This window comes from Anomalospiza imberbis, chromosome 9, assembly GCF_031753505.1.
Source record: "Anomalospiza imberbis isolate Cuckoo-Finch-1a 21T00152 chromosome 9, ASM3175350v1, whole genome shotgun sequence".
NCBI classification, from domain to species: Eukaryota; Metazoa; Chordata; class Aves; order Passeriformes; family Viduidae; genus Anomalospiza; species Anomalospiza imberbis.
This window is the reverse complement of record NC_089689.1, coordinates 26,079,074-26,107,001: the sequence shown is the minus strand read 5'-3', so window position 1 is coordinate 26,107,001 and position 27,928 is coordinate 26,079,074. Positions and strand designations below refer to the sequence as shown.

At 44.3% G+C, this 27,928-nt stretch overlaps 1 protein-coding gene and 1 long non-coding RNA gene across 4 annotated transcripts in view; one reads left to right on the top strand and one right to left on the bottom strand.

Moving 5' to 3' along the window:
• Positions 1–27,928, top strand: part of LRP8 (LDL receptor related protein 8) — a 172,247-nt gene that overhangs the window by 127,671 nt on the left and 16,648 nt on the right. For both annotated transcript variants that reach the window (XM_068198794.1, XM_068198793.1), the window contains exons 4-5: positions 7,263–7,391; positions 21,709–22,071. In XM_068198794.1, coding sequence (XP_068054895.1) covers positions 7,263–7,391; positions 21,709–22,071 — 492 coding nt within the window. The remainder of the gene's footprint in view (positions 1–7,262; positions 7,392–21,708; positions 22,072–27,928) is intronic.
• Positions 7,958–21,812, bottom strand: LOC137478758 (uncharacterized). 2 transcript variants are annotated; one of them, XR_011001775.1, is made up of 4 exons: positions 21,688–21,812; positions 19,759–20,356; positions 16,912–17,013; positions 7,958–10,546 (listed from the first exon to the last, which is right to left on the bottom strand). It is a non-coding gene; the product is annotated as an uncharacterized lncRNA (long non-coding RNA). The 2 variants fall into 2 exon arrangements; XR_011001774.1 differs by lacking the exon at positions 7,958–10,546 and having other exon boundaries at positions 15,474–17,013.

The window sequence follows — 27,928 nt, the reverse complement described above, 5'->3', positions numbered from 1 at the left end:
GACACAATTCCTCTTGAAGGCAACTTCTGCTCTGGTTTAGAGGAGGAGCAGAGAGAAAGGCAAGAGGATCTGGTGGTTTCACAAGGAGGGGTCATGTTAGGGTTTTAAACAGCTCTCCATTTCAAGTCCAGGGTAAATTATGGATTTTTCTCTTCCATCAAGTAGACATGCAAAGGGCCAAAGTTGGTAGAAATAGGAGGAAAAGTTGGCAGATGGCCTCTGACTTGAGTTTATCAAAATCCTCTTTTTGTTCCTCTGAACAATGAGGGCTGTGCTTCACTGTCATGAAGCAGGGCTATCACTACAGGGCTGTATTCATTTCTTCTCTGGATTAATCTGAGTAAACGTCTCTCGTGACCATATGGCTGTGGTGTCAGGAAAGATGAGAAACTGGCATTCAGAGGTGGCACGTGGCTCCTGGGCCCTCCCATGGCTTCACACTGTGCAATAATTGCAACAATGCTTTACTCAGCTGGAGCTGCTCTGCACCAGCCTCATTCTGTTGCTCACATTTCTGCCTTGCCCCGTGGAGTTGAGCAGCAGGTCACACCACGGGTTTGGTGTGGTCCATGGTTCTTGTGTATGTTGTGTTGTTCAGAACCTGTGGAAAATGGTAGCAAAGAATGGAGTTGGAATCCCATGGTTATCCTGTGTCTCATTCAAATTTATTAAAGGATTTGTGCATCCCTGAGCAAAGCAGTGCCCCGAGGCATTGAACATGAGAGCCAGCAGGGCACTGCAGAGAGGGCTGGGTGGAGAGGAAGGCCAAGGACTGGCCTTGAGGGATTGCTGACAATATCTGTGGAGCTGTTCAGTTTCCCCTGGAAAGGCAGTTTTTGTCTCAAGGTGCTTGGGCATAGAAGCTGCTTTAGGGAATAAACTTTTGCAATGAATTCTCATGTGTGCAGTGGCAGGTAAGGAAATGTAGTTTGCTCAGGAGCAGAAAGCCCTCACTGTATCATGTGCATCTCTCTCACGCCTAATAACCTGTCATGGGCTCTTAGAAACTGGATTCTCTGTGCACAACCAAACTTGGCAGTGGGGGAATGTCACAGTGTACTCTACAGACAGCAGTTAAAAAGCACTGTTGTTTTACAAGCACTAGATGGTTAAAAAATGGAACTCAGTGAGGATCAGCAGCCTATATCCACACTGCTGTTAAACGTCTGATCTTTGTAAATTCTGACATTTCAGAAGTATGACCATGAGGAATAGTTTAAAGGCAATTAAAAAGCTGCCTGATTCCTACTGAAAGTATCACAATTTTCCTGCAGTTTGACACCAGGGAGGATCATGTAATCAACTAGTTTGACCTCCTGTTTACCATGGGCCATTGACTTGGACCCTAGACTTGGATTTACCCAAAAAAAGCCAACTGACTTGAATATAAGGACTCTATTTCTCAGCAGCAGGGCCTGCTGGGCACATCAGGTAGAGAACAGAAGTGCCATTGGAACAGTATTTGGAGACACACTAAGATTAATTAGGTGAGATGTGCTCAGCTGACTGCAGCAAAAGAGCATTTGCTGTGTTTACAGGAATACAAAATCAGCTGAAGTCCTGCCAGTCAGACTGAGGGAAGGAAATGCTTTCTATAGCCAAGTTTGATGGTAGTTTTGATTTTTGAAGTGGATGAGTAAGACATAGCAATCAGGAATCAAAGATAAGATGGTGCACTGGAAGCCCAAGAGTAGCAGTCCTTTCTGTGCAGCTTGCTGTCCTGGGCTGTGACAGTATTCAGGATTCCAAGGGTGCCAGGGATTCTTCCTGACCCATGTAGTGAGACATGGAGCTTAGCTAAAACCCGGTGCCATTTGTCTGCAGCCTGCTATAGTGATCTCTTACCTCCTTGCACTGTGCCCAAATACAGTTTATATCACCTGTTCAAACTATTGGCATGATACCAAAGAATCATTTTCTTACTTGAGGTTGTTTGTAGTGTCTGGGCTTTTGGAACACACTTTTCCTCTAAAAGTTACCTCACTGCTATTCTGACAGTGAGTCTCTATTTCAGTAATTAGAATTAATCCTAGGATTTTGAATTCCTGATTATTTCACTCTGATGTCAGAGGTGGTAATCACCAATGTGCTAATCTGCGCAAAAGCGAGGTACCTGCTACCTATCTCTTTTAGACGAGCTGAACACTTTGTGTGCTAAGTTTATTTTCTCCCTCCAGTTTCAAGGTAGAGGAGTTGGAGACTCATCAGACTCCTAATACAAGATGTTGTAGAGCACACAAGGACAGAGCTAATAAGGGCTATACTGTGCAGTGCAATGGAGGGAAATCTGTGCAAATCCTCTTCTGTTCCCCTGGGAACTTCTGAACATAAGTCATCATCAAACAAATCACACCACTGAATCTATTTATCAGCTGTATCAATTGTTCATACTGTCCCTGACATTTTACACTATAGTTCCTTAGTCACCTTTCCTAATCTGTCTTTTGAGTTGCTTAATTTATGTTGAAAGTTGAAAGGCAGTGCCCGTAAGTTAATTATCCTTTCGTGCAGGAGGAATAGATTTTTCACAGTTTCTGTGCCTTTGCATGCTGCCACAAAGGCTGTGGCACATCAGCCTGCACTTAGACACTCACAAATGTAGAGTCAGGTAGCATCTGTTGAAGCTGCCAGCCCTGGGAATGGGTGGTGTCAGCGTGCCCCAGTCTGACCAGAACAGTTTCCTGTGGGAGCAGATGGATGGGGCGGCTGCTTCTGTCAACAGAGGCGTCATTGCTGGTGGGTTGGTCTCATTCCAAGTCTCACTGCTGTAATCTTAATTCACTTAAGACACTAATCATGACATTTGTTTTGGCCTGGGCTGCTTTCAACTGAAATTGCAGAGTTGCCTGTATTTTCTCAGAGATCTCAAGTGTACGTGTAGTACAGATACGGTGAGCAACCCAAGTGCTGCTGCTGGATCGGCTTTTGTAGACGTTACAAGTTCATGTAAGTCTTGCTATCCCAGCAGGCTGATGCTTGTACTGTGTTGCTTTTCATGACAGAAGGTTCAGTGCAGCTCCTGACCTTGGTGGGAACAATTCTTTGATTAGCATTCCCCACAGTGTGTTCTGTCTGTATTGCTGATGCCCAGATCCAAACTCAAGCACCCAGCGAAAGCTGAGGGTTGGGGGAGTCCCTGTGTGCTCACAGTGCTCTGTGCACCAGGGCCAAAGACACTCCCAGGACGTGGGAATCACCCACCATGGATGTTGCTGTCCCCACACAAACACTTCTGATCCTAACGTGTCACAAGGAAGGCATCACGGAGATCAAGTACATCAAATATGATATAACACACCTTAGAAAATCCCACCCAGAAGCTGATGTGTCTTGAAGGGTCGAGACACATCAAAAGTAAAGTAAACTAAACAACAGTGGCCTGTCCTGAGCTGCAGAGGGAACTGTGGTGAATGGGGCAGAGGCCAGTGTTCCTCACAGCCACCCACAGCTGGGAGAAGGGCCAAGAGCAGGAAACTACCAGTCACACACACCTTCAGCTGTGACAACGTTTCAAGTCAGAAGATAGATTTTAAACTGTGTTTCTTATGCCCCTTAAATACTTCAATGGGAAACTTTGAGTTTTAAGTCAGTACTAAGTGCAGACAGGGATATACATTCATACACACACACACATATATAAAAAAGAACAATATATGCAAACTTGTGACTGAGATTTTTTTCTGAATCACAAATCTTCAGTGATTGAGAGCTCTGTGTTCTGAATTTCCCTAAGTAATCTCTGCCTGTCAGCTCCCCTCCTCTCTGCAGAGCAGTTGCTCATTTACCAGTTTGGCTTGTTTTCCCTGGAAACGCACTGGATTCTAATCCTCTTCTTGGGCAGGTATGAACACTTCTGTTGTTCTTGGTACATCTCTGAGGCAGTTCTGCCAGCTGTGACAAAAGAAGATTTAAGAGCAGTGTTTGAGGAGGGGAGGTCCTTGTTAAAAACCATTCCTTAAAAAAAAAAAAAATCTGACAATTAAACCATTGCTGGGGAAAGAGGGAGGTAGGAATTTTAAGTTCCGTGATAAAAGTAGTGGAAATATTTGGGGGAACAGTTCATTGTCATGGCAGAAAACAATTACACCATTTTTGTATTGATTTTTCTCTGTTGTAGAAAAAAAAGTTTTGGGTTGGAGCTTCTGAAGAGCCTGGGGAAACCACAAGGGGCAGTCTGGAGAGGATGGGGAGTTATTTCAGCAGAGATAGAGGAGCTGTTTAGACCTGTAAGATGATGTATTTCCACAAAGGGCATTCTTTTCAGTCTGCTGTTGAAAAGTCTTGTGGGTTTCCCACCAGTAGAAGCTGCTTAATTGCATTTTGTGTATGCTCTTAGAGTACCTGTTTGGTGAGAACCTGACAAATGGTCTTCTGAAAGTAAATCAATTTTGTTTTCTTGGGCTTTCTTGAATATACACGATGTCCGGAGCCTGAAAAGCACAGCAGTGGCACAAGAGGAAGCAAACAGTGGGGCGCCAGTTAGGCTCTATGGTTCTCTGAAAGACTTTGTAGCCTCCTGTAAAGAGAAAGAAGAATGTGCCATTGGCGGTAGTGAGTAAATGGAACCTTCTTGTCTTCTTTGCTCTTGTCTCCTTATAAATAAACCATTGTTGTCCATCCTTGGCATTTGCAGTTCATTGTGATAAATCGGTCTTGATGTGTCTGACATTTCAACCAAGTTGTTTAATGGTGCTTTTCTGAAAAGGCAGATCTTGCTATGACTCGCATTGGTCCAGAATGCATCCAGGGTAAGAGCACTCGCCATCACACACTGCACTAACCCTTTCCTTTCTGCCTGCACAAAGAGGGAAGGAGGAAGTAAAACATTTTGGTCACGTCAGCCCAAGAGGCCTGGGTTTGTGTAGCCGTGCACAGAAACAGAAATGTTAAGTCTGGACTGTATTTGCTGAAAGCCTCTTTAATAGTGTGGACAACAACATGAACTGCACTTGCATCTGCAGCCTCATGGAGGAGAGGGGAGGAAAACACCCAACTTGCTGGAAATGCAGGGATGTTTTCACCAAAGTTTTGCTTTGAGTTTTGTGTAAGATCCCCTCTCTGTTAGCTGCCAGTGCTTACAAGTCGTTGGTTTCCATGCAACGATTGCTTAGGTGCAGAAACCACTGGAACACAAAGATTTGATGAACTGTGACCAACAGCAGCTTCTATCACTGCATCCCTGAAAGTTCAAGCTTTGATTTATATATTTTAAATGTCTATAACTATTCTGCCAGGGAGATGATTAACACAGAGGTTGCTTTCCATAAATAGGAGCCTTCTATTCATACCTTTCCAAACCTTTCAGCTTCCCAAAGCTATTAAGCATCTGCCCACAGCAGCCAAGCAAAAGTAATTCTTGTGCTTTAAACTGTGACCAGTAAGTAACCTTTTTGCTGGTTAATGATCCCACTGTGTGATGATACCATTTTATGATTATATTTCACCTTCTTCAAAATCAGGGGTGTGGAACATGTTCTTACCTGTCTTGACCCACTTGGTTCTCAATGGAGATTTACAGTGAGGATGGAAGACCTGGTCCTACTTGGCATCGAAACAAATTCTTTTTTCCATCACTATTGCCAGAGCAAGAAGAACTAGAACAGGTTTTGGGGGATGTGGACCAATAACCTGATTAACAAATGTCTCCGTGACATTTTTGTATCCCAGTTTGTCCAGTATGCCAGTCCAATCCAAACCTTGATGTAGTTGGGCAGTACAAAACCTGCAGCTTAGGGGGGCACAGGACCTGGCCTGAGTTGGCAGATACACCGATCCTGGTGGGGTCTTGTTGGGGAGCCTTTCCAATGTATTTTATTACTAATTTGCTGGAAGAATAATCCCAAAGCCTAAGTAAGGATCCTTTTCTTCCTCCCCCCTGTAATCATGCAACATTCATAAATGTTATTTAGGTATGCAGCGAGCAAATTTCAGCAGAAATGCTGTCATGCCACGGGGTTATAAAACTTCATTACATCTGTTATGAACTGTCTGTCTGTGGCAGGACCTAATTTTTCTTGATGTACTGGTTGCCCACAGCTTCTCAAAACTGCTTCTTGCAACACTTCAAGGCGCTAAGACAGAGAAATGCGGGGATTAAATGGCACTGCTCTCCAAGTGGCTGATGGATGCTCTGGGGCTGGAGGATGCCCTTTCACAGCCTCCTTGTGGAGGTGGAAGGGGAAGTATAAATTTCATCCTCTCTCTCAGCACTTGGGAAGCTGATAGACTTTGCGTAAATACCTTTACCAGGGCAGGGTAATGTGAAGGTTTTAATTTAGAATTTAGGTTCCCACCTGCTCAGTAGACCTGCAGCCATACACGGTATTATTATCATTAATACCAATGGAAGAAATATTTGAACACATGTAATTTTTTGAAGAGAGAAATTGGTCTGTTTAATAAGCAAATCCTGCCAAACTGGATGATGATTCCAGAATGCTAAACAATTGTTTAAATTGTGGAACATTTTGCATTTCAGCAGCCTTGTCACAGTAAATGTAGATCTGTTGCTCTTTACACTAGTATGAAGGAAAGAAAAAAATAGGAATTTTAGCAATGCAAACTAGTTATGAGAGAATGAGCTTCGTAGCTTACTTGGTTCCAGATAAATCTGGCAGATTCTTTTTCATAGCTGTCTTCTTGCCTATACTGAGGTTTTATCTTCTGCAGGTCCTCCTATGTCTCCGTGTCTGACATCACAGTTGCCTTCAATTTATGCAGTTAAGCTTAATTTGTTAAATATCTGCAAAAGTTCCTGCTTGTCCTTGCTGCTTTTTCCTCAGCTTTGCTGACCACAGTCTGCCCAGATCATTATGTTTGGAAATTGCCTTGCCAAACCTAGACGTACAGCATTGTCCTAAAACGGGGAATTGGCTTTTCCTGGCTTAGCTGGAGGTGGTGTGTGCAGAGCTGCTGTGCTGTGTGCAGGGCAGTGACTGAGCAGCTCCAGCTCAGTGTGTTGGGCAGGGAGGCAGAGCCTGGTGCTGCTCTGAGCATCCCTCCCTAGCAATCGGCCCCGAGTTCTCAGCTGGAATCCCTGCTGGAGCAGCTTTCTCAGTTCCTTTTGGCTGAGAGGGACAGGAAGGGCCTCATTCCCAGGGCAGCCTGATGGAAGAGGCAGCAGGTTGATTTGGGATTTCATTCCAGTATGTCTCAGGATTGAGCCATTCAAAGTCAAAGTAACGTTAACAGCATAAACAATGTTAGAAATGTTTAGAAATATGTTTAACTGCTGTTTATTTCTTTGGTTTTTCTTCTTCCAGCCAAACAAGTGTGTCCATTTGAAAAAATCAGCTGTGGAGACTTAAGCAACAAGTGCATCCCGTTGTCCTGGAGATGTGATGGGCAGAAGGATTGTGAAAGTGGAATTGATGAGGCTGGTTGCACTCCTGGTGAGTTAATACAGATGCACCATCTCCATGTAGGACTATAAAAGTCCTGGAGTGACTGTTACAAATTGCATGGAAAGGGATGACTTTTCCTGCCAACAAACTCACTCACTCTGCTTTGCAGTGCTAAGTGGTGACTTCTAGAACCAGAGAGGAAAGAAGGATTCTCCAGTTGGGGCTGGCTGGAGAATGAACTCCATGAAGAATTAATTATTATTATTAGGGTTAACACTCAGCTGATATGGAAAGGCCTTAGGGTTCAAACCGTCCTCTGTGGTAGCTCAGCAGGTTCCTGCTGTATCCTGTGCAGAGTGGGGACAGACTCAGGCTGCCTTCTGCTGGGGTAGAATAGATAGGCCTGGACACAGATGGCTTGTTGGTTTCACTGGACAGAGAGAATGATGTACTCTGTACCCATACCTGTTTTAAACTCAGTCCCTAAATGGCCATTGCCTTTTATTAGGCCTTTCTGTGCTGAATGAAAGAGCCTTTTAACAGTGTTTTCAGTCTGTGAAAACTCCTGCACTGTGTGATCAAACCATTTCTCAGGCTGCCTTTTTGGTAGACCAAATATATTAGTTCTTTTTGCTTCTTGATGTCAAATATTTTCTTTTGAATGAATGCTTGACTCATTCTTGTGGCTCCCTTTGGTATTCCATTTGGTTTTCCAACTTTGTTTTTACACAGACCACCAGAATTTAGGGAGTGTCAGTCTTGCCAGTCTGTGCAGAAGTAAAATCACCTTTCTAATTTCTAATACTGTTCTTATTAAATTTTTTGTGTGCAAATGATCCCAAGCTTTTAAGAAGCTCACTAAGTTCTGTGTATTCACCCATCCCTCAATATTTCTGGTGTTGCATGTCCTATCAGCAATGTTACTTTTACTTCCAGGTTGCTGGTGAAAGGGTTGAACGTTTACATTCAAGCACAAATTGAAGTTTTCTTCATTTGAAAACTGGATTTGGGGCTCTAATTCCTGCCCAGTTCATAATCCACATTATGTCTTTTCTTTGAAGTTGTATAAGGAAATAGGTTTTACATGAACATTTTGTGGCTCTGAGTGGACTGCTGTGGACAAATTTATTTCTTTGCACTCAGCTTTATCAAACAAAATATTATCAAACCTTTTATTTTGTGAGCAACTTGTTCCACTATTTAGCTCTCTTTGTAAAAGTTTTTTTTCTTAGTCCTTTTTTTCTTTTTCCTTTTAATGGTTTTCCATATGAAACTCTTTAAGTGTTTTCTCTTTAACACATTAGCACATTTTATTTTATTTGAATGGGAGGCTTGAATTAGAGGCAAATTCAGAAGATAATTGTAATTGCTATTTTCCTGATATGAGTTAGTGAAATTAGAACCACTTTTACACTGGTGGCTGCCTCCCCTGATTTAATGCTGCTGCTTACACCAGTGGGAATGGTCTCACTGAGTCTTTTAGTTCTAATAAAAATCTTCTTGAAATTGCTTTGAACTATTTTTTTTCAAAGCATTAGGTAACCCCCAAAATGAATGTCAATATGTTCTGAATGCCACATAATTTCAGCATAATGATGCTGTTAATGGATTTGGAAATAGCTGAATGTTTCTGCTCTGGATGTTTCAGCATGTCTACTCTTACTTAGCTTCCAGTTTTAGTGCATGTGCAGGTTCTTAGAAACCTTTAAAAAAATTTAATCCAAGGACAAATTACCACATTTTGATGCTTGCCGGGTAACTGGTGAGAAATGAATTAGTAGCTTTCAACCAATGTCTAATGACTGAGCATTGTCCCCACACACTGGAAATCGCTGCTGAGTCTGGCTGTGGGATGGGCTGCTCTCTGGCATGAGGACCAGGGGAAAAGGCATTGACAGGTGAACTTGGAGCATCCTGGGTGGGTGCAAACATCAAAAGCTTTCAGTCCTAAGATCTCAACTCAGCATCTTTCAGAGGTCAAAACTCGCTTTGAGAGGAGGCACTGCTGAATGGCTGTGGTGGGAGCACTTTCAGGGAGGTTGCCTGTCAAATGAAGGTCTTTTCCTCATGGATGAGAACAATTGTGTGAGCTTGTGGAGGATTGATAGCTATCCTCTCCCTTATCCAAATCTGATAAACCTCACTAAGCCTATCCACTGATACTCTGTTAACATTCCCATTTCTTCTCTGGTTAGAATCCTCCTTTCTCTGTTTCCTCTTATCTCAGCAGCACACAGTATCCTGACCACTTCAGATCCCCTCTTCTCTTTGTTTTGTTAATTTAATCTCTGCACTCAGGTTTTTATTCTCATTTTATAAGAAGCTTCAGCACTGCCTGTCACCAGCAGCCCCTTGGAGCACAGCACCCTGTCACAGAGGCTGCACTGCTCACAGGGCTGACCAGCTTGTCTATAAATAACACATCTTGCTGGATAAATGTTTGGAAGGGGATTTATTTGTGCTCAGAATAATTTCTGTGAAGAGAGCCTGCATGTGCAATAAACAAGTGGATGATGACTTGAAGATGGTGTGAGTGAGGGCATCCAGAAGAAAAACCCCTAAGCTCTTTCCAAATCCATGTTAATAGAGCTGTTACTGCAACCTCATGTGACTCTTCAAAAATATTTTAACTGCGTATACTTTTGCTTTTTGATAGGAATAACTGGCTCTTGGATTTATAATTCTACAAGAGGATTTAATATGGAGTTTATGAACCTTATTTATGCCTGCATTTCTGCATTGGTAGTTTGTACCAGTAACAAGATTGTGCTGGTATCCAGGAGCAAAGCTTGGTTGTGCTGAGGCTGTGGAAGAACCTGTCCCTGTGTCAGAATTCATAGCCCAAGTTAAGGGAGGATCTCCTGCAGGAGAGGACAGTAATTATTATGATATACAATCATCCAAAACTGTAGGAACAGTGTAGGTGTATTATGGTTCTTCCTCCTCCAGCAGTTTCCTTTCCAGCTACTGCTCTGAACCTTGTAATTCTTGCTGGATTTTTCCTCTCAGAATGATATCATTGCTTTTTGAATCCATGTGAAATGTAGCCAGTGCAGACACTGGCACAGCCAGCTGGGGGGACAAAGCAGCTGTTCAGAGACTTGGGGGCAAAAGCAGAGAATCTGAACGAGGAGACAATGGTGTGAATTTTCACCCTGTGGAAGAACTTGTCAAAGAAGCCATGGAAACTGAAATTCTTTCACCTGCAATGGATAAAGCACCAGTGATCAGGGATCCAGATTTGTGTCTGCACAGGCTGTAGTTGCACTGGGGGTTAATTGCAGGTGTTAATCCTTGCACACAGGTAGTTAAGTGCCCGTCTAAATAATTGACTTCCAACAGACAGGCTTTAAGGACACTACTGACTTCCAGTGCACAAACAGTTTTTGAAAATGCAAATATCTGCCTTTTTTAAAATAAGAGTATATAAAAAGAAAAATCTTACTTTCCAGTTTTTGGAGCAGAAGTAATTTGAGTCTTCACAATACCAGGTGTGTTGTAGTCATAGGTCAGGGTTAGCAGTCTTGAATTTGCTGGCTTGGAGGTGCTGGCAGCCTCCTTATTTCCCTGGTGAAGGTTTTCTGCTCCCAGTGCACCCAACCTTTGTCACAATGGATTGAACAAGCTTAGGACTGAGTTTACTGAGACTAAAAGAGAAATTAAATAGGAGAGGCTGTAATTAAAGCAACACAATTCGGGGTCCGTCTGGACTTGGCTAACTACTGCAGAACTTGTTAAATCTCTGCTGAGAGAGACAGTAAGCAGTGTTTTGTCAGCTGCTCAGGGATGCAGAGAGCACTTGAGAGCGGCTTTGGAAGAGAGGAGCTGCCATCCTGTACCAGCTGAAATGGCACTGAACCCCTTTAGTGCACACATGTCCCTCCTGAGAGGACTCTGGGATGCTCTCAGGGAACAAGGCTCTGGCCCCATCTCTTCTCACCTGAACCACTGCTTGCCCTCAATATGGAAATTGTGTCTTGCAAATGAGGAGTTGGAAGTGCACCATTTTCCCCTTTCCCAACAGTTGGATGCAGTGAAATGATGAATTCATTGATGTATTGACAGCAGAATAAGCTATTTATCCATGGTTTATTCTGCTGAACTGTAGCACAGAGACAGTGATCATGGGGAACTTCTGCAGGCAATGGACATACTCCCACTAACCTTGTGCAGTTGGCTGAGGTGAGAGCCAGGAATTCCTGCAGGTGCCTCATGCCAGTGACAGCCTTGTCACCCAGAGCATCTTCTTTTGGACCCTGGTCTTCAGGCTTTTCATTGCTGACCATGTATCTCAGAATTAGTTCTAGATTTTCAGCCTTATGATTATATGCCAGATTAAAAGTGAACAAACTGGATAAAGGTTTTTTTAAGTTCGTAAGGAAAACCACAGTAAGCACAGGTGTGCTCAGCTGTAACCATGTGTCCTTGCCATGGCAGCTCAACAGGTTTTGCCATGTATGTCGATCATTTACAGGTGGTGAACTTCCCACTTCTCTGGCACAGCTCCAGGCTCATGTGTTACTTTCCAAAAAAGCAGCAGCCCCTCCAAGTGAGGGGTCCTTTTCTTGGAAGGTCCAAGTGCAGAAAACTTTGAGTCAGCTCTTGCCAGTGTCCTGGTTAACAGCCCTCAGGTCAGCTGAGAACCACTGGCTGAAGGCAGAATTTAAAGCAGGCTAAAGCTGCTCATCCCCTCCAGCAGATCCACCTGGTGATGAACCAGCTGAAGGAGGGAAATTGCAAAGCTGATTTAAAGTCACCTTCCCCCACTCTGCTCCTGCACCTACGCTCACATGAAATGACCTTTCTATTGACAGTTAAATTGTTTTGTCATCTTTTATCATTGTCCTGTAACTATAAAGAGCATCATGTTGTCTCAGCACTGTTTTCTTTTTTGTGCAGTAGAAGGTACCCGTATTTTCCATGAGTCACACTCCAGTGCTCCCCACTGGGATTTGACCACACTGATCCAGTCCATTTCAGATCTCCACTGATCCTACTGAGACCTTCTAACTCGGTGATAATGTGGCACTGATTTTATCTTTCATTGCAGTTTGATTAATGTGTGCTTTTGTCAAAGTTAGTTCTGTTCACTGCCTGTTAATGACTTAACATTCATTATGTGCTGTCCCTCAGTCAGCTCAGAGGGACATCAAACCCAAAGGATCAGATTTTGCCATGCATTCTCCCTGAGAAACCCACCAATTTTAACAGGGTTAAAATCCATAGCACTGCAGTCATACCTGTAAAAGAAATATTTATCCACTGTCATTATTCATTAATTTAGTATGTGATGAAAAGAAACATGGCTGGTCTGAAATTCCTGGCATTTTATAGAGGGTAGCTGTAGCTTCAGTGCACTTGCCATGGTGGAAGAATTTACAATTATTTTCAAGAAGGAAAAAAAGAATTGCTAGATTTAACAAATGCAAGTCCTTCATAAATAAGATAAGGTAGCACAGCAATGATATCCTCTGGGCTTTACATGATGTTTAATTACTGGACAGCTGGAGGGATTAATGCTTGTGCATTACGCCGTGGCTCTCAGAAATTAAACATGTACAGCTGCCACTTTATCACTGCTTAAAGTATTAGAGCTCCTTCAAAAGCAGTAGTAATTTGCAGAAAAATCCCCATTGTTATTTAGGAAAAATCTCAGCCCGTAATCATATTTGTCCTGAGTTCCTTCAGAACAAAATGGCAAGAAGGGAAAGAGATTGGAAGTTACTTTTAATTGCATGCTGACAGGAAAAGTGAAGGTAGCTGCATTTTTAATATATTGGATGCTCATTGTAATTAAACATAATTAAACCGTATGTGAACTTAGGTTAGAGGTAAGACAGTCATTGTGTAAATCCAGAATTAAACCCGAAAGCCATGGCCCAAGCTGTGCCAGGGCTCTACCTGCAGAGGATGAGGGCACGATGGCTTTGCCTTCCTGCTGCTGGCTCTTGAGCTGAGGTTTATAAAGGAAGACGTGTGCCACATCTGCAAATGGAGCTTCCAGCACCGAGTGGGGCTTTGGGGGTGGCCCCGTGCTGATCCTCCTCACAGAGAAATTGTCCCTATCAGTGAAGAATTTATTCTCTAAAGCAGAGTAGATGAAAACACAACGTGAAAACAAGACAATGCAGCAGTGGTACTTCTGCAGCGTTGCTCTGAAGGAGGATGAGGGGAAAGGGGGGATGCAAAGAACAGCAGGAGCACACTCCCAGCCCCACACAGACACATCCTTCACACCCCAAAGGATCGTTGTTCACAGGGGGCTGGAAGAGGGCTGTGAAACAGCTGCTTTTATACAAAGATTTGTGGATAATTAAAGCTAAAGCTTAATAGTGCTGGACTGCTGGATACCTGTGCACACCCACACAAGCTTTGTCCTGCTGCTTTTTCTGCACTTTAGCTGGAGACATTGACTCTGCTTCTTCTGTCCAATCTCACATCATAGTGGCAGAGGAGCAAGAATTGGCCTGTAATTATGTTTATCTTTTGGGTAGTCCGTCTTTCAACAGTTAGACCTCCTAAAGTTGAAACAGTCAAGGAATTACATCTCTTATTGCCAAATACAATTGTATTTCATGTCCCTGAAGTGCTTTCTTCATAAGAATGCAGCTATAATTCTGAGCTTATTCATCCAAAAAGCAAGAATCTGTTTAGTTTTATTCGGGGAAATCTTGCCAATGATGATGCTGTGATGGCAGATATGTGGGTAGGAGTTGCATCCTGCAGTGGCCACCAGTACATATGTGTTACACTAATTAAGAGTTCTGCTTCCTGAGCATATGATCTGAAGGCTAAATCAAAATCAGTAGCCTGAACTCAGCACAGTCCTACGCAGGAGAGGACCATGTCATGTTTGATGCAAGAGGGGAAAAAAAAAGAAGTGGTTTATGAGTCATATTAACAGATAAAACTAATCTGAAAGTCATCTTAGTGGCTGAAATACTCTTTTCATAGAGGATGATATAAGGGTTGGATTAACTTTGCTTTTGCATTGCAAAGAAATTTGTTCATTAGATAAAATGTAACGAGAAAGGTTTAGTTCACAATAAACACCACTTCATTACCCTTCTTTGTTCCAATAACTTTAAAATAATTGCTCATGTTGAGTATGTGAGTCTTCATCTTAGCCCAAATCCAGGAAAGTGCTGCTTTCTATTCCCAAATCATAGAAACTGCAAGGCAAATCCTACTGCCATGGAAATCTCATTGCTGTTAATGTGAGCAGTCAGCACACGACCCTTACAGGTTTAATTGCAGGCAGTGTCACTCAGTGATTAAATTTTCCATTTGAGTAGAAAATCTAATCCTGTTTTTTGAGAAATGATTGCCATTCTTTGCTGGAATTGTGGGTACATAGGTACATTGCCTACATTACGTACTAGCTGTGCCCCCTAATTATCACATAACTGAAAACAGTCAGGGGCTGGCTGTTTCCTGAGCAGTCTGTCAGTCTCTCCCCCTCCCAAAATCACCACAGGGGCCTTGTGTTTATGGACTTGGTCATTATAGGATGTGCTTATATTCATCGCCTTGAATGGGGCTACACCAAATTCTGCCAATTGCCTTGTTGCATCCTCAGTGCTTCTTTTTTCAGATGCTTCTCCCTTCAGATCAGTCCTGCTAACCATTTTATTTCAAAAACATCTTTTGATTGTTATTGAACCTAAATTCAAGCTCACTTTGGATCACTGTTCTAGAGAAATGTGAGACATGGTTGGGTAAACTGGGGAGTTGAGAAGGCAAAGCTCTCAGCCTTGCCTTGTTTTGTCTGTGCTCCAGAAGAGTTAATAGTGCATGTTCCAAATGCAGTGAATGTTTAACAGTGAAGCAAACTGCAATAAGCAATATCTCCTCTTACAGACAGTTCCCATCAAGCAAAGTAAATTAGTGGAAATGGAAATTTTATGGGCACTGACCTCACTGTTTGCAATGAGAGCTCTGCTTTGTCCCTCGCTGCTCAGGTGAGCTCAAACCTGTGAGTCAGCAAGCTCCAGGATTCCCTGCTTAGTTACAGCAGCAGCTTATAAATGACTTGAGTGATTCTGAGGAAAGGGCTCAGCTTTCCCACTGGTTAAACTGGAACTATCCCTGTGCTTAGGAATGGGTAAGGAGCAAGTGGCAGCCCAGTGGGGAAAACAGGCAGGTCGTGTCTCTGTGTCAGCAGATGAGCAGGGAGTGGGAATCTGCCCAGTGGGTGGAAGGTGACATCCATAGATTGGCTTTTCCTGGCAAAGTGTCTGTGATTTAAACTCCACAGTGGCAAAATGAAATGGTGGTTGTGCAGAAAAGTCCACGCACAGAAATCCTGTGCAGAAAATTCATAACCACAGAAAGTCCTGCTGAATCCAAGAGGACTGTGTGTGCAGTAATGTGGGATTTGTGTGCACTGTCCCAGGACAAAGCTCTGCTCAGGAAGGCCCTGTTTTGCTTGCTGAACGTTGGTATATTCTTCCGAAATACAGAATTTGGTGTGATAATATTAGGGTGGATGTTAGTTTAATGGCTATTATCAGATGTTTCTGAGGGATTTGCCAAAATGGTATAATCTGTAAAATTGCCATTTTAATAAGCAAGTCATGTCTAAGGGAATAGGAGTGAGCTTGTCCTGTACAGGCTTCAATTTTCAAAGTCAGGAAAAAAGACTCACTAGACACTTCACAGCACATTTGTTTTCCAGTTAAATTTTGGCTAGTACCAAACATCTCCAGTCTGATTCAGCTGATTATATTCCAGTCAGAATATAAAAGAGTAATAATAATGTCTTTATCCTCATGAGATCCCTGTGGGGTGTCTTGGATGGTCACAACAGCAGGGCAGTATTAAGCTTTGGTATTCTGACCATCCATTTTTGTCTTTCAAACTGCTTTATTTTACCCTTACACCCTCTACACTGGATTCACTTGTTCTTATTTCGAGGTAATTTTCAGTCATTTAGACAGAAGAACATCTGATGAACTTCCTAACCCTTTCCTGGTTTGAAGGGAAATCGAGGAGACCGCAAGTAGGAGTCGCAACCTTATTGCACATACATAAAATTAAAGACAGAGTGCAGAGTGTGCATACTTTGTACATAAACTGCTTCTCTCTGTAAACTGGGGGTCATACTTAATTCTATTTCCAGATAATTAAACCACTTGGAATAAATATATGAATCTCAGGAAATACATTCTAAATCCCCAAATACATTTTGAACCAACTATTATTTGTCAGCAGGGGCTTTGGCATCTGGTTGCTGGGTTATAATTAACTAATACTATGCAAATACTGCTGCAGAGAATGGGAAAATGACTGATTTGTGTTTGAGGGCAGCGTGTGACAAAGGCAGCCAGCACATGCAAATATTAATTTGCAGGAGTGCGTGAGATGGCTCCTTAGCTCCATTAGTGACTTGAACAATATCAGGAATTACTATTCCTGCTGCAGCCTCCATCTAGATGGGCTTTTCGGTATCAATCACCATAGCAACAACCACTGGTGGGAGTGAGGCTGCAATTCCGCTGCATTATTCCCTCCATGGGAGGCCTGTCATTTTTTCAGAGCAATGAGCTTCAAGGTCATCTTCATTTACCTCCATCTCTTTTGCTGTCCTTCCTGGAGCGCAGCTTTCCATGGGAAACTTGTCCTTCCAGGCACGAATCCGTGCTTTAAAGACTGGCATTTGATAGAAGATCTGTATGAAATATTCAGCTATTTGGTAAGCAATTGGCTGCAGGCAAAATAAATAATTTAGACAGAACTAAACCTGAAAATAAATACTAGTTAAGCAAAACTAACATGCTGACAGTGCTGGTAACTGGGAGTTCCGACATAATCCACCCTGTCTGCACTCTGTGACCTCCTTATCAATAGCCCAGCTCAGAGTTTGGTTCCTGGGGGCTGGGGGAGCTGGGCTTGCACTTGGGGCAGAAAACCTGAGCAGCTGGAGCTCGGGAATTCCACCCCTCAGCCCTGCAGAACTCAAATCCTAAATCTCAGAGCTTGGGAGAGTTTCTCAAGTCCAGCAGCCTCCCCAGCCAGTGCTGAAGCAGCCATGAATCAGCAGCAGATCTCCCCCTCGCTGATGCAAATGTTGGTATGCACAAATCATCCTTTGCCTGCTTTAGAAGATCCATTATCAGATTTAAACAAACAGAAATTTTCTGACACATTTCTTTAAGTTGCTTTGGGGACAGTGTCAGAAAAATACAGTGTAATAATTCATCTTACCTTGTCTTCAGTACCAGTGGATAATTGCTGCTATCCACTTTACCACAAATTTTACCAAATAATTATTATTTAAGCCATACATGTAATTTCAAGTGGAAATGGCTCTTTTGGAGGAGAGATGAAATAAATACCTGAGTCTTACTGAAAAGCTATAAAATCTTTAATTAGAGATTAGCAATGACAGCAGTTGCCGTCCATTGTACGTAATTCCCAGCTCCTGGTAATGATGGACATACCATTTATCTCATTTTTTCAATTTTATCTAGATTTGAGGATCCGTGCTTGGTAGAGTTATCCATTGTATAAATGTTATCTACAAATATTTTTTTTTTTTAAATGACAGCTTTTAATGAGCACCCTGTATTTTTAGAGAATTCTACATCTTGAGAGCATTCTGCTTTTTTCTAAAAGCACTTAAAAAGCATCTGGCAGAATTATCTGAATTTTTTGGTGCCATGCCTGAGCTAAGAGTGTCCCTGCTGCACCAGACTCTCACTAAAGCCTCTGGTTAAATCCTGGCTCTGGGCGAAAGAGAACCAGCCAGCACTGAAACACGAACTCCACAACTACAATCTCTCTGATCTTCTGTTATTTTATTATTTGTAACTTCCTCTATCCCAAGGCTGCTTCTGCTCTACTCTCCTCAAGAGAAGTGACAAGAGTGCAGCTGCAGGGTGTGAGGCAAAAACTGAGACAGTTGTGCTCTGTAGATTGGCACATAGCACAGGGCAAAAATTAATGCAGAATACCTCTGGTGTATTTTGTATATAGGCAAAATCACATCTACATAATCACTTACGTGTGATATTTTACTCCTGAAACTGTGAAGAACCTTTTAACATTACAGTGTTCTACAGTAAACTGGTGTTACAGTTGTGCTTTGAAGACTGTTGGTTAAACACATCTTTACAAACACTTCCAAGATTTCTGTTGAGATCACTCATGTTTGAAGTGGGTTTTGCACCTTAGAGTACAACATTTATTAATTTCTTCTGTGCTAAAGAAACCAAATTATTATTTGATTCCTTGGTCTTAAGTGAATCAGCTTGCAATAGGATAGGCAGCAAGTTTGGAGAATGCAAACAAATTGCTCAAGTCAAAAAATACCCCAGTGATCCTTTAATTACTATCGGCACGTTTTCTACGGCGATGCTCTGGAGGCACTGCAATACCGTAGCGATGGGACTGCGAGGTACCCTGACAGATTTATGGAAGGGGACGTGTAGAAAACTGTCCCTGGGGCTTTCCTGCCCCATGCCCATCTCTCCAGGCGCTGGGTAAGGTAATCGTGGTGTTTATAGATTGGGCTCTCGGTGCCAGGCTCTGCCCGGGCACAGCTCTGCTCCCCAGGGCTGGCAGCTCCAGCCCGGCCTGACCCTGCCCTGAGGATCTCAGCTGTCTGTCGGGGAGGATGAGGGAACCCTGACGGGTCTTGGGACGCTATCTGCCCTGCCTGGCAGCAGCGCAGCATGGGAGGGGTGGATGGAGCTCTCTGCTGGAGGCAGCTGGGACCCAGAAGGAACTGCTTGATCCCCCTAAGGACTGTGGGGGTGGAGAGCGGAGTTACCGACAGCCAACCTGCTGTGCTGGTTCGTGGAGAGAGAGCTTGCAGTCTCTGGTGCTGGCGTCACACTGAACTTAATTTTTAAAAAGAAATAAAATAATCATGACCATGCAATTTTCTAGCTAGCAATTCTTAGGCTTCACTGAGAAGGTCCTCATGAGAGGTTACAAAAGCTGAACTGCTTCTCCTTTCCGGCTGTGATTATCAGTAATTGTATATCTGTACTGGGATTTGTAGGTGCAAAGGAGGAGCTTTTGTGCAAACTTCCATTGTCTGGATCCCACTCCTATGTTTATCAGTCACTAATTTGCCAATGCAGCAGATTTCTGAAGGGAAATATGTACAAACAGGAGGAGGGGTGGAGGTGGGACCAGGAAAACAACGAGGAGAAAAAGAGGGGCTCATTACAGTTGGTGGAAAGGAAATTCATGCACATTTAGAATGTGCACATCATTACAATCTTGCCCAAACATTAAGGATCAAAGAACTGTGCAAGATTTTGCTGTTTCTGAGATTCATCAAAATAATGCCAGAAAAGTAATTTCTTCTTCTCAGCCTTTATCTGTTACAGAAGCTGTACATAGCCATAGAAATATTCCTGTTTTCCCACTACCATTTTAAAATAGATTGGTAAGATTCTGTTACCTTGAATTTCCACCTTATGGAGGAATGTTCCACGTGCAGTTCCATGAAATGGCTCCTCTGAAGACAGTGTTGTTATATAGCTGTGTACTCATCAGCAGGGTTAACAGATGATTTCTAGTTATGGGGTAAGGATAGAGAAATCTGCTGAATGGAGATAAAGAGCAGAATTTGGGTGATAGAGCATTTTAATGGTCTCAAGTTTGCCATGAAAAAGAGGAAGATTTTTAGATGCTTCTCCACCAGACTGTGCTTGTATTTCAGGTCCTTAGGAGAAGGATTCACCTCCTAGTATTAGTTCCTCCTGTTTGGAGAAGAGAAACTGTGGCTGTCCCAAGGGACAGGTGCCTGTTGAGGGCATCTCAGTATCTAAAATCCTCCACCAAGAGCAGAAGGAGCCGAGCAGCTCCTTTGGTGCCTCGCTCTGCTGCGTTCTGTGATTAGTGTCAAGTGGGGCAGCTGAGATTCTCTTTAACATTTCTCCCTGCTGGAGAGAGCCTGGGTCCTGGCCAGTGCATGGCAGCATTGCAGCAAGGAAGGCAATTCTCTTTCTCTTCCAGTTAGGTGGATTGCTGTGCTCTAACATCTGGAAAACCTGGGGCTAAACGGGACAGAGCAAGGGCAGGAGGGGACGGGGTGTGTGTGTGTGTGTGTGTAAATATATATATATGTATGTGTGTTTGTGTACATTCGTGTTCTGATGTGAAATGAGAGGCTGCTTAGGTTATCAGGCAGAGCCCAGCGAGTTTGCCAGACAAAATGTAATTAGGCATCTGTGCAAGTGGACGTGTTTCTAAGTGCTGGATAATACAGCTTTATTCCCAGGTATAAACCAGACATAATATTGCAGTAGAATCCCACTGGGTTCCTGTCACTGGCTGAAATCTGGGATATGACAGGTCTTTTAGAGGAATTCTGCTGCTTTCCAGGTGCAATTGCCATAGCAGTGATTGGTACCATCTAAACGGCGTGCTCTAGTGTAGGGGCTCTGCAGATACGGCAGTAAGCAGTTCCGCTTCTGAAGACAAACATTTCCCAAGTGCAATGTAAAAAAAAAAAAAAGCTTATTGTAATTTATATGCATTTATATTTATTGGACTTGTAATTTATCAAAGCCGTAACTTCCCTATAGAGGGCTGAAACTACAGAAGAAGAATTCCTTTGTAAGTAACTACCTCAAAGTACTTACGGAGAATTTCTTCCATGGTTTTGGTTCTCCCACACCTTGATGGAATAAAGTGACTTCAAACTGCACTTGGTTGGAGTACCTGAGAGTTTAATTTGAGCAGGCATCTCTGGTTCAGCTGTCCATTAGGCTTGCAGAGGAGAGTGCTCCGCTCAGCTTCTATCTGACAAGCGCCTCATTTGTATGTTAATGTTGAGTTGTGATTTCCAGGGAAGGCATTCAGCGTGTTGTAAAGGGCCTTACTGGCAGATTGCAGCTAAATTGATGCTCGACTCACTAAATATTTACCCTACACATCCCACTTAATATGTCCAAAACCAGGCATACTGTGAAATCCTGAAACCTGATTCTGCGCTTATGAAAGTCAGGAAGCTGGTAATGTCAGCGTGGAGTCAAGTGGAGCCCCGGCGCTGCCAGCACAGCCCCAGCCTCTCCCTGCAACCTTCCCATTCCCATTCCGTGCTGCTGCTCCCGCCCGGGGCTCCCCTGGCTGCTCCTCAGTGCCAGGACAGCACCCGCAGTTCCCGCAGCCCTGCTCCCCTCCTTCTCCAGGGCTGCCGTGGTCCCTAGAGGATGCATCCTGAGGAGCCGAGGAGCGGCTCCTTGTCTCGTGGTAACCACTGGGACAAATGTTTTGGGGCAGGACAGCCCTGGTGATGCCTTCTTTGTGCCTTTGCCCTCCGACATCCCTAATGTGCTAAAGCTGGGCCAGTGGTGAGGGCTGCGTTGGAGACCTCCCAGCTCACTTGTTTGTTTTTATTCCCAAGCCTGTTCTCCCAACGAGTTCCAGTGCAGTAACAAGTCGTGCATCTCCATCATCTTCGTGTGTGACGGTGACAATGACTGCGGGGATGGCAGCGATGAAAGGAAGTGCTCCCCTCTGACCTGCAACCCCAACGAGTTCCAGTGCAACAACAGCATGTGCATCCCAGAGCTGTGGGTGTGCGACAACCAGCCCGACTGCGAGGATCAGTCGGACGAGTCCATGGAGAAGTGCGGCTACGACGCCAAGGCCCTCAACACGTGCGCGGCCCACGAGTTCCAGTGCGAGAACGGCGAATGCATCCACCTCAACTGGAAGTGTGACGGGGACGAGGACTGCAAGGACAAGTCTGATGAGCAGGACTGCCGTGAGTGTCTGCAGGGGCAGGGCCGAGGGCTCTCTGGGCTGGGGTGAAGGGCCACGAGGCTGCCGCGGGCGGTGTTTGAAGGCACGGCTTTGGCGTCTGAGCAGCAGCTGTGCCAGACGCAGAGCGCTCGTGTCCCACATGACACGGCTGGGTGCCCAACCCAGCAGGGTCAGTGTATTCCACACTCCTTTTGTGCTTTTTCCTTGAGAATCCACAGAGGAGGTGTAAGAGCTGTTGGATGGTACCATGCCTCAGAAGAGGTCTGTTCCACTAGAAAGACAAGGAGTGAAAAGTGGGAAAAATGTTCAAAGCCCTCAGGCTGCATGGTGGGGTCACAGCCCAGAGGTTAGAAGCTGCTATGCTAAAGGGAATATATGATCAGCAGAAAAAAAAATTCATTTTCTGCCTCTGAAGTTGGAGTATAGTGAACAAGGCAGTCAAGAGAAGTACCTCTGAAGAATCCAGTTTGAAAAATGCATTTTGAGCTTGGCTTGATAAAGGCAGAGAGCTAATAAATAATGGATTTCTTTTTAGCTGGCTTCATGCATTTAACAAGTTGGTGTTGGTATGTGTGGTATTTTGAGCATTTCATCCATTTTTAGCCACTAAACTGTTCAAGCTGGTCACTTACCTGAGGAAGGAGAGAGAAGAAAACAAGAGCAAAATGTTTTGCTAGAATATTCATAATGACAAGATTGAAATTAAATATTTACATAGCTGTTTATATTTAGCAGCTCTGACCTCTGGGGAGGAAGGCAGCAACCAGCTAGAAAACCCAGGGATTTTTGCAAGGTATCTAAGAAAACGTATCACTTTTGCAGCACCATCTTTTCATACCCATGACACCACCAAGGCCAGGCTGGTGAGCAGCAGTGTGGGAGAGCCCTTCAAGGAGCTGGGGATCAGCTTCCTTCCAGGCAGAGAAGCAGGTGTAAATTCAGTGGCTTCTTTACCAAGAGAAGGGTGTAGTGAATCCTAGACACCACTGTTTGCACTGCAGGAGAGCAGAGGGATGAACCACAGGATACCCTGGAGCTGCTGTGCATTTAAAATTGCCAGGGACTCTTTAAGAGAGGCAAGAGCTGAATAGGAGAAGCCAAAAAAGTTTTGTTAGGAAGAGAGCAGCTCTGGCTGCTGGGTATAAGACTGTCAACCCCTCCCAAGGAGGGGTGGATTAGGTACGCTGTCTTTTCCTACATCTCCAAGAAGGTGCTAAAGTTGCTGACGGAGCTCTTGGGCAGCAGGTACCCAGGCAGTACTGCCAGGGTCTGAAGGACCACGGGGACCTCGGAGTCAGGATACAAAGTTGGTTCCTGGCTCTGATTCAGGAAGGCCATGCAGAAGCACAGCTGCTGGAGGTGGGCACTGCTGGCTGGGGCAGCCTGGGTGGTTTGGTGCCTGTTTCCATTCTGAGATCTCCTGTAGGCAGTCCTGTACCTGTGTCCCCTCCAAATCAGGGGGCAGTAGCACAGGCCATGTTACAAACAAAGGTGAAGAACTGGTGTCTGGTACAGGGGACTCCAGCAGAACTGATCTCTGTCCCCTGGGATGCATTCCCTGCAGTGACAGCAACCTGAGAGGATGGCTGAATTTGGACAGCTCAGGAGAGGGAAAGGTGAGCTCCCTTCTCTTGCCAAGTGGAGAAGCTCACTGATGGTGCTTTCTGATGAAATGCCTCTTAAATTTCAATCCCTGTTCAACTTCAAATGTTAAGTCTTTCACAGGCCCCATTGATTTTGGCATTCTGCTGGGTGAGAGGAGTGGGACTGTGCCCATGCACCTTCCACAGGCAGAGGGCCCACTGTTCTCCAGCTTCTTTCCTTGGCGTGACAGGCACCAGCCATGTCCAGCCGTGTCAAACTGCCAAGCCGTGAGCGCAAAGGAGCGCAGCTCCGCCAGCCTCCCCGAGCTGCAGAGCAGCCTCAGCCAGCAGCACTTCCAGAGGCAGCTCCCAGGACACAGCTGGACACCGCTGCAGCACAGCACGGTGCTGACAACCAGTGGAGAAAGGGGGAAATGTGACAGAAGTGACTGGAGAGAATTCTGAGTAGTGGAGATTTAGCGCAATGAGGGTCTCTTTCCAGAAGTCTCCGTCCAACACAATGTGCAGTTTGTCTACCTGGGAGAAGCAAGCATGTGAGCTGATACTGCTGCCTTCAGTCATGTGGATGGGGAAACAGTGGGATTCAAAGCCCCGTTGTTTTAGCTACCTCAGTGCTCCTCTGCACACAGGGCCTGGTTCTGGTCGCACCCCAGTGCCACAGCAGTGTGTGAGCCCACGGCCGTTCGTGCTGCATGGATGGGATTCTCTGAGGCAGCAACGGAGAGAGGCCTTGCAGCACTGAGTGCTTGTGTAGCTGATGTGTTGGCTGGGTCAGAGCCAAAATGAATGTTGCTTCCCCACGCTAAATGCAGCTGCTGCTGGGGTGCACCTGCCTGCAGTAAAGGATGTTTGGAAGCTCTGGAAACTCAGCATCACTGCTCATCTGTTGGACTGAAGAGTTTAGGGACCTTTCTGATTATTTTCCTCTCCAGAAAGTCTCTGTTTGAGATCAGAATCATAGGACATGCAGAGAGTTACAGGTGTGTGACACAGCTCTGTCCCTTTAGCAACAGGGATGGCACATGGGCCCCTTGGCTGGACTTGATTAAAACTGCAGATCCCACCACTACATCTTCTCTTGCAAATGGAGATCATATGGGGTTTGTGCAGTATAAACAGAGGGATGGGAACTAATGCTTTAAAAAAAGGCCATGAGGCCATCAACCGTCATTTGTTACAAACATTTTGGATTGGTAAATGAGTAGAGTAGAAATGAAGGGTGACAATTGGTGAACAGGTTTTGGCAGCGAGACAGCAAATAAATGGGAAGGAATGAGTCATTTCAGGAAAGCTGTGTGAGAACATTGGGTGGCTGGGGTTTTTTCCATAGCATATATATTCAGATATGTATATATGTATATTTATAAAATGAACATTAGGTTAGATTTATTAGTCTCCAAATCTGGAATGGTTATATTTTAAAATGTCCTTTGCTACTTGCATTAAGGCATCCAGGAGGGAGAATAAATAACACAACTGACAGCAAGAAAACACACCCCTTGAGACCTGACCTCACACTTTCCTGCCTCCCTCCCCCCATCTATAAAATGGGATTGATGCATTTTGCAAATGTTAGGATTTTCTTTTTTGGGGAGGAAGGAAAAAAAAAAAAAAAAACAGAAACCAGAAGAAACTGAGGCTCAGGTTTGGAGTCTGGAACATACCTGCTGAATTTGAGTGATGCAGCTTTGTGCCCAGGATTTATAAATGGGAAGTGTGTCTCTTTGAAGAGGCCTGTTAATTTAGCAGGGCTTTGGTAATTAGTTTTGTATTTGATTTGCTGAGGAGATTGCTGTAAAACTACCGAGATTTCGCTGATTTAAACCTTCCAAATTAGGCACAGCAATTTTCTGAATATCTTGTGCAAATAAACAGCACAGCTTTTCCCTCTTCTTGGGTTATTGCTTTTACTTGGGAATGGCCTTAATGGGAACCTGCTGTCAGCTCTGCCAGTGGGGTGAGAAGGGTTAGTGCCTCGACTTCAGGATAATATGGAATTCTCCTGAAAAATGCAGCAAAAATTAGAAATGCCATACAGGCATTTTATGCCTTTGTTATCAGTAAGAGCCATTATTGTATCTGCCTTTTCTAGATGTCTGTTAAGAGGCTCAGGGGCTGCTCCTCAAAGGTCTGAACTTCCACAGCTCTGGTGGAGTGAGAACTGAGCCAGGAAACGCAGCCTGATCTCCAAACTTCTGTCTCTTCTTGAAGCAAAGCTTTGTGCAGTGGAGTGCAGCCCCACAAGTGTGTTTTGCAGTCTCTGTAGCAACTGAGCTAAGAATTGTGCTGTCATTTTTCTCTGTCTTGTGATGCTTGTGCAACATTGTCTTTGCAATTCCTACAAAATTCTCCTTAATTTTAACTCGTTTTAGGATTAGAAACCTTTTTGTTCCTAGCATTTAGCTTTAACTGCTTTTTAGAAGAGCTTTGAAGATTACAATTGAAGACAATTATAGGTTTTATAGCAGCTGTCTTCCAAATCTGTAGCTGTTGTCACACAGATTTACTTGATAAACTGGAGACCTGTTTCTGCTCCAGAAAAGACAAAACCACATTGGTTTTAATTACATGATACATTTCTATGAGGGGTTAATATTTTTAGTCAGAAATGGAGGACCATCCTATCCTACCTCCACACATAGAAGTTGATACAGAAAAGGTGAAGCAAGCTGGTTTTCAAGTTAGGGGTGAAGACAAGAAATAATTGTGCCAAAGGAATTTTCAGTGAGACAAGTGAAAAGCCTTGCAGTGGCCAAGGTTTAGCTTGGCAGAATTCAGGGTTTCCTGTGGAGGATGGTGCTCTCTCCATGGTCAGGGCTCCCCAGGCAGGTGGCTGTACATGCCAGCAACGGTTTAAGCAGAAGTGATTCTGCATCCTTGCAGGAGTCCTTGGTGCCACTTCCAGACCTGAGCTCTGTGACTGCACCAGACCACAGCTTTGGTTCTTTCCCTCCTTCATTTTTCTGCATTTGTAGAGCAGCAGATCCCATGTGCTTAGTGTGGAGCTGCTGTCCCTGGTGTCCCACTGAGGTTTCCCATTCCCGTGCCTGGGTTATTAGCTGAAATGTGGCAGCACAGCTGGTCTCATAACTGTGCTTATTGCTTGGGATTTTTTTCTCACTTTGCAGCTTTTTATGAATATAGTGCATATGGCTTTCCTCTCCAAGGAGCAGTGCTATTTCCAAACTTTCCTCATGTGAATACTGTGTATTTCTAATGACAGGATTTCTCCCTTCCCCCTCCAGCCCTGCAGTTGTGGCTTTTCCTGTCTCTGATGCCTTTTGCTGGCTGAAGATGCACTAGAACAGTGAAGCAGTCATGAACCTGGATCCTGCATCCTGCGGGATGCAGTCACCATAATGTGGGAATCTTTGTGCAACTGATACTTTATGGTATTGATGCTGGCTCACTTCATGTCTGCAGCTCTTCTGGGCTATCTGAAATTACTCATTTTTACACTAGAACCATCTTGTCAAATTTTCCAGGGCAGTCTGCAAACAGTTCTCACCTCCCATGTAGTAACGCCAGCGCTGGCCACCCCTCACTGCTCAGAAGCAGTGATTTTCTGTCAGCCCATACCAGGACACAATCACACGATGGAAAGGCTGGAATCAGGAACTCATAATAGGATTTTAAGAATACATCCGATGGGCCTCTCAGAAAGAAACTGCAAAACTTATCCAGGAATGAGGAGCCTGTTTTTCCAGGCTGCCTGAACCCTGTGTCAGCACAGGGCTGGTCCCAGCTAGGGAGGTTTCTCATTCACTGTAACTTGGGGAGAGATACGTGACTGCTTTTAGCATGGTCAGTGCAGGAGTCTGGTTTATATTTTTCCCCAGCTTTGCTGTTCATCAGATCTGGTTTGACTCCGTTATAATCTAACTTGGAAAAAATAATTTCAGGCATGAAAACTGGGCTGATATTGTGGAGGTGTTTAGGGCTGGAAACCCCAAGAAACATCACAGTGCAGTAGAGCTCTTCTGCCTTCCAGTGGGCTGTTGGCTCACGGGCATTCGGTAACCTGATGATTGTCTCGTTGCTGCCTATCCCTACTGTGACCACACTGCTTTGGCAGAGTCACTACAGGCCTCTTGCCTGGGCCTTAGCCCCAGCACGTTTTGAAATACACCTGAAGTGTAATTTTTTCTGAAGGAAGGAGAGCTGAGGAGTAGTTGTCTTTGCCCACCCAGTGTCACTGTATATACTCCCAGCTGGACAGCAGCCTGGCCTCCCACAGACTGCAGCCCCCAGAGC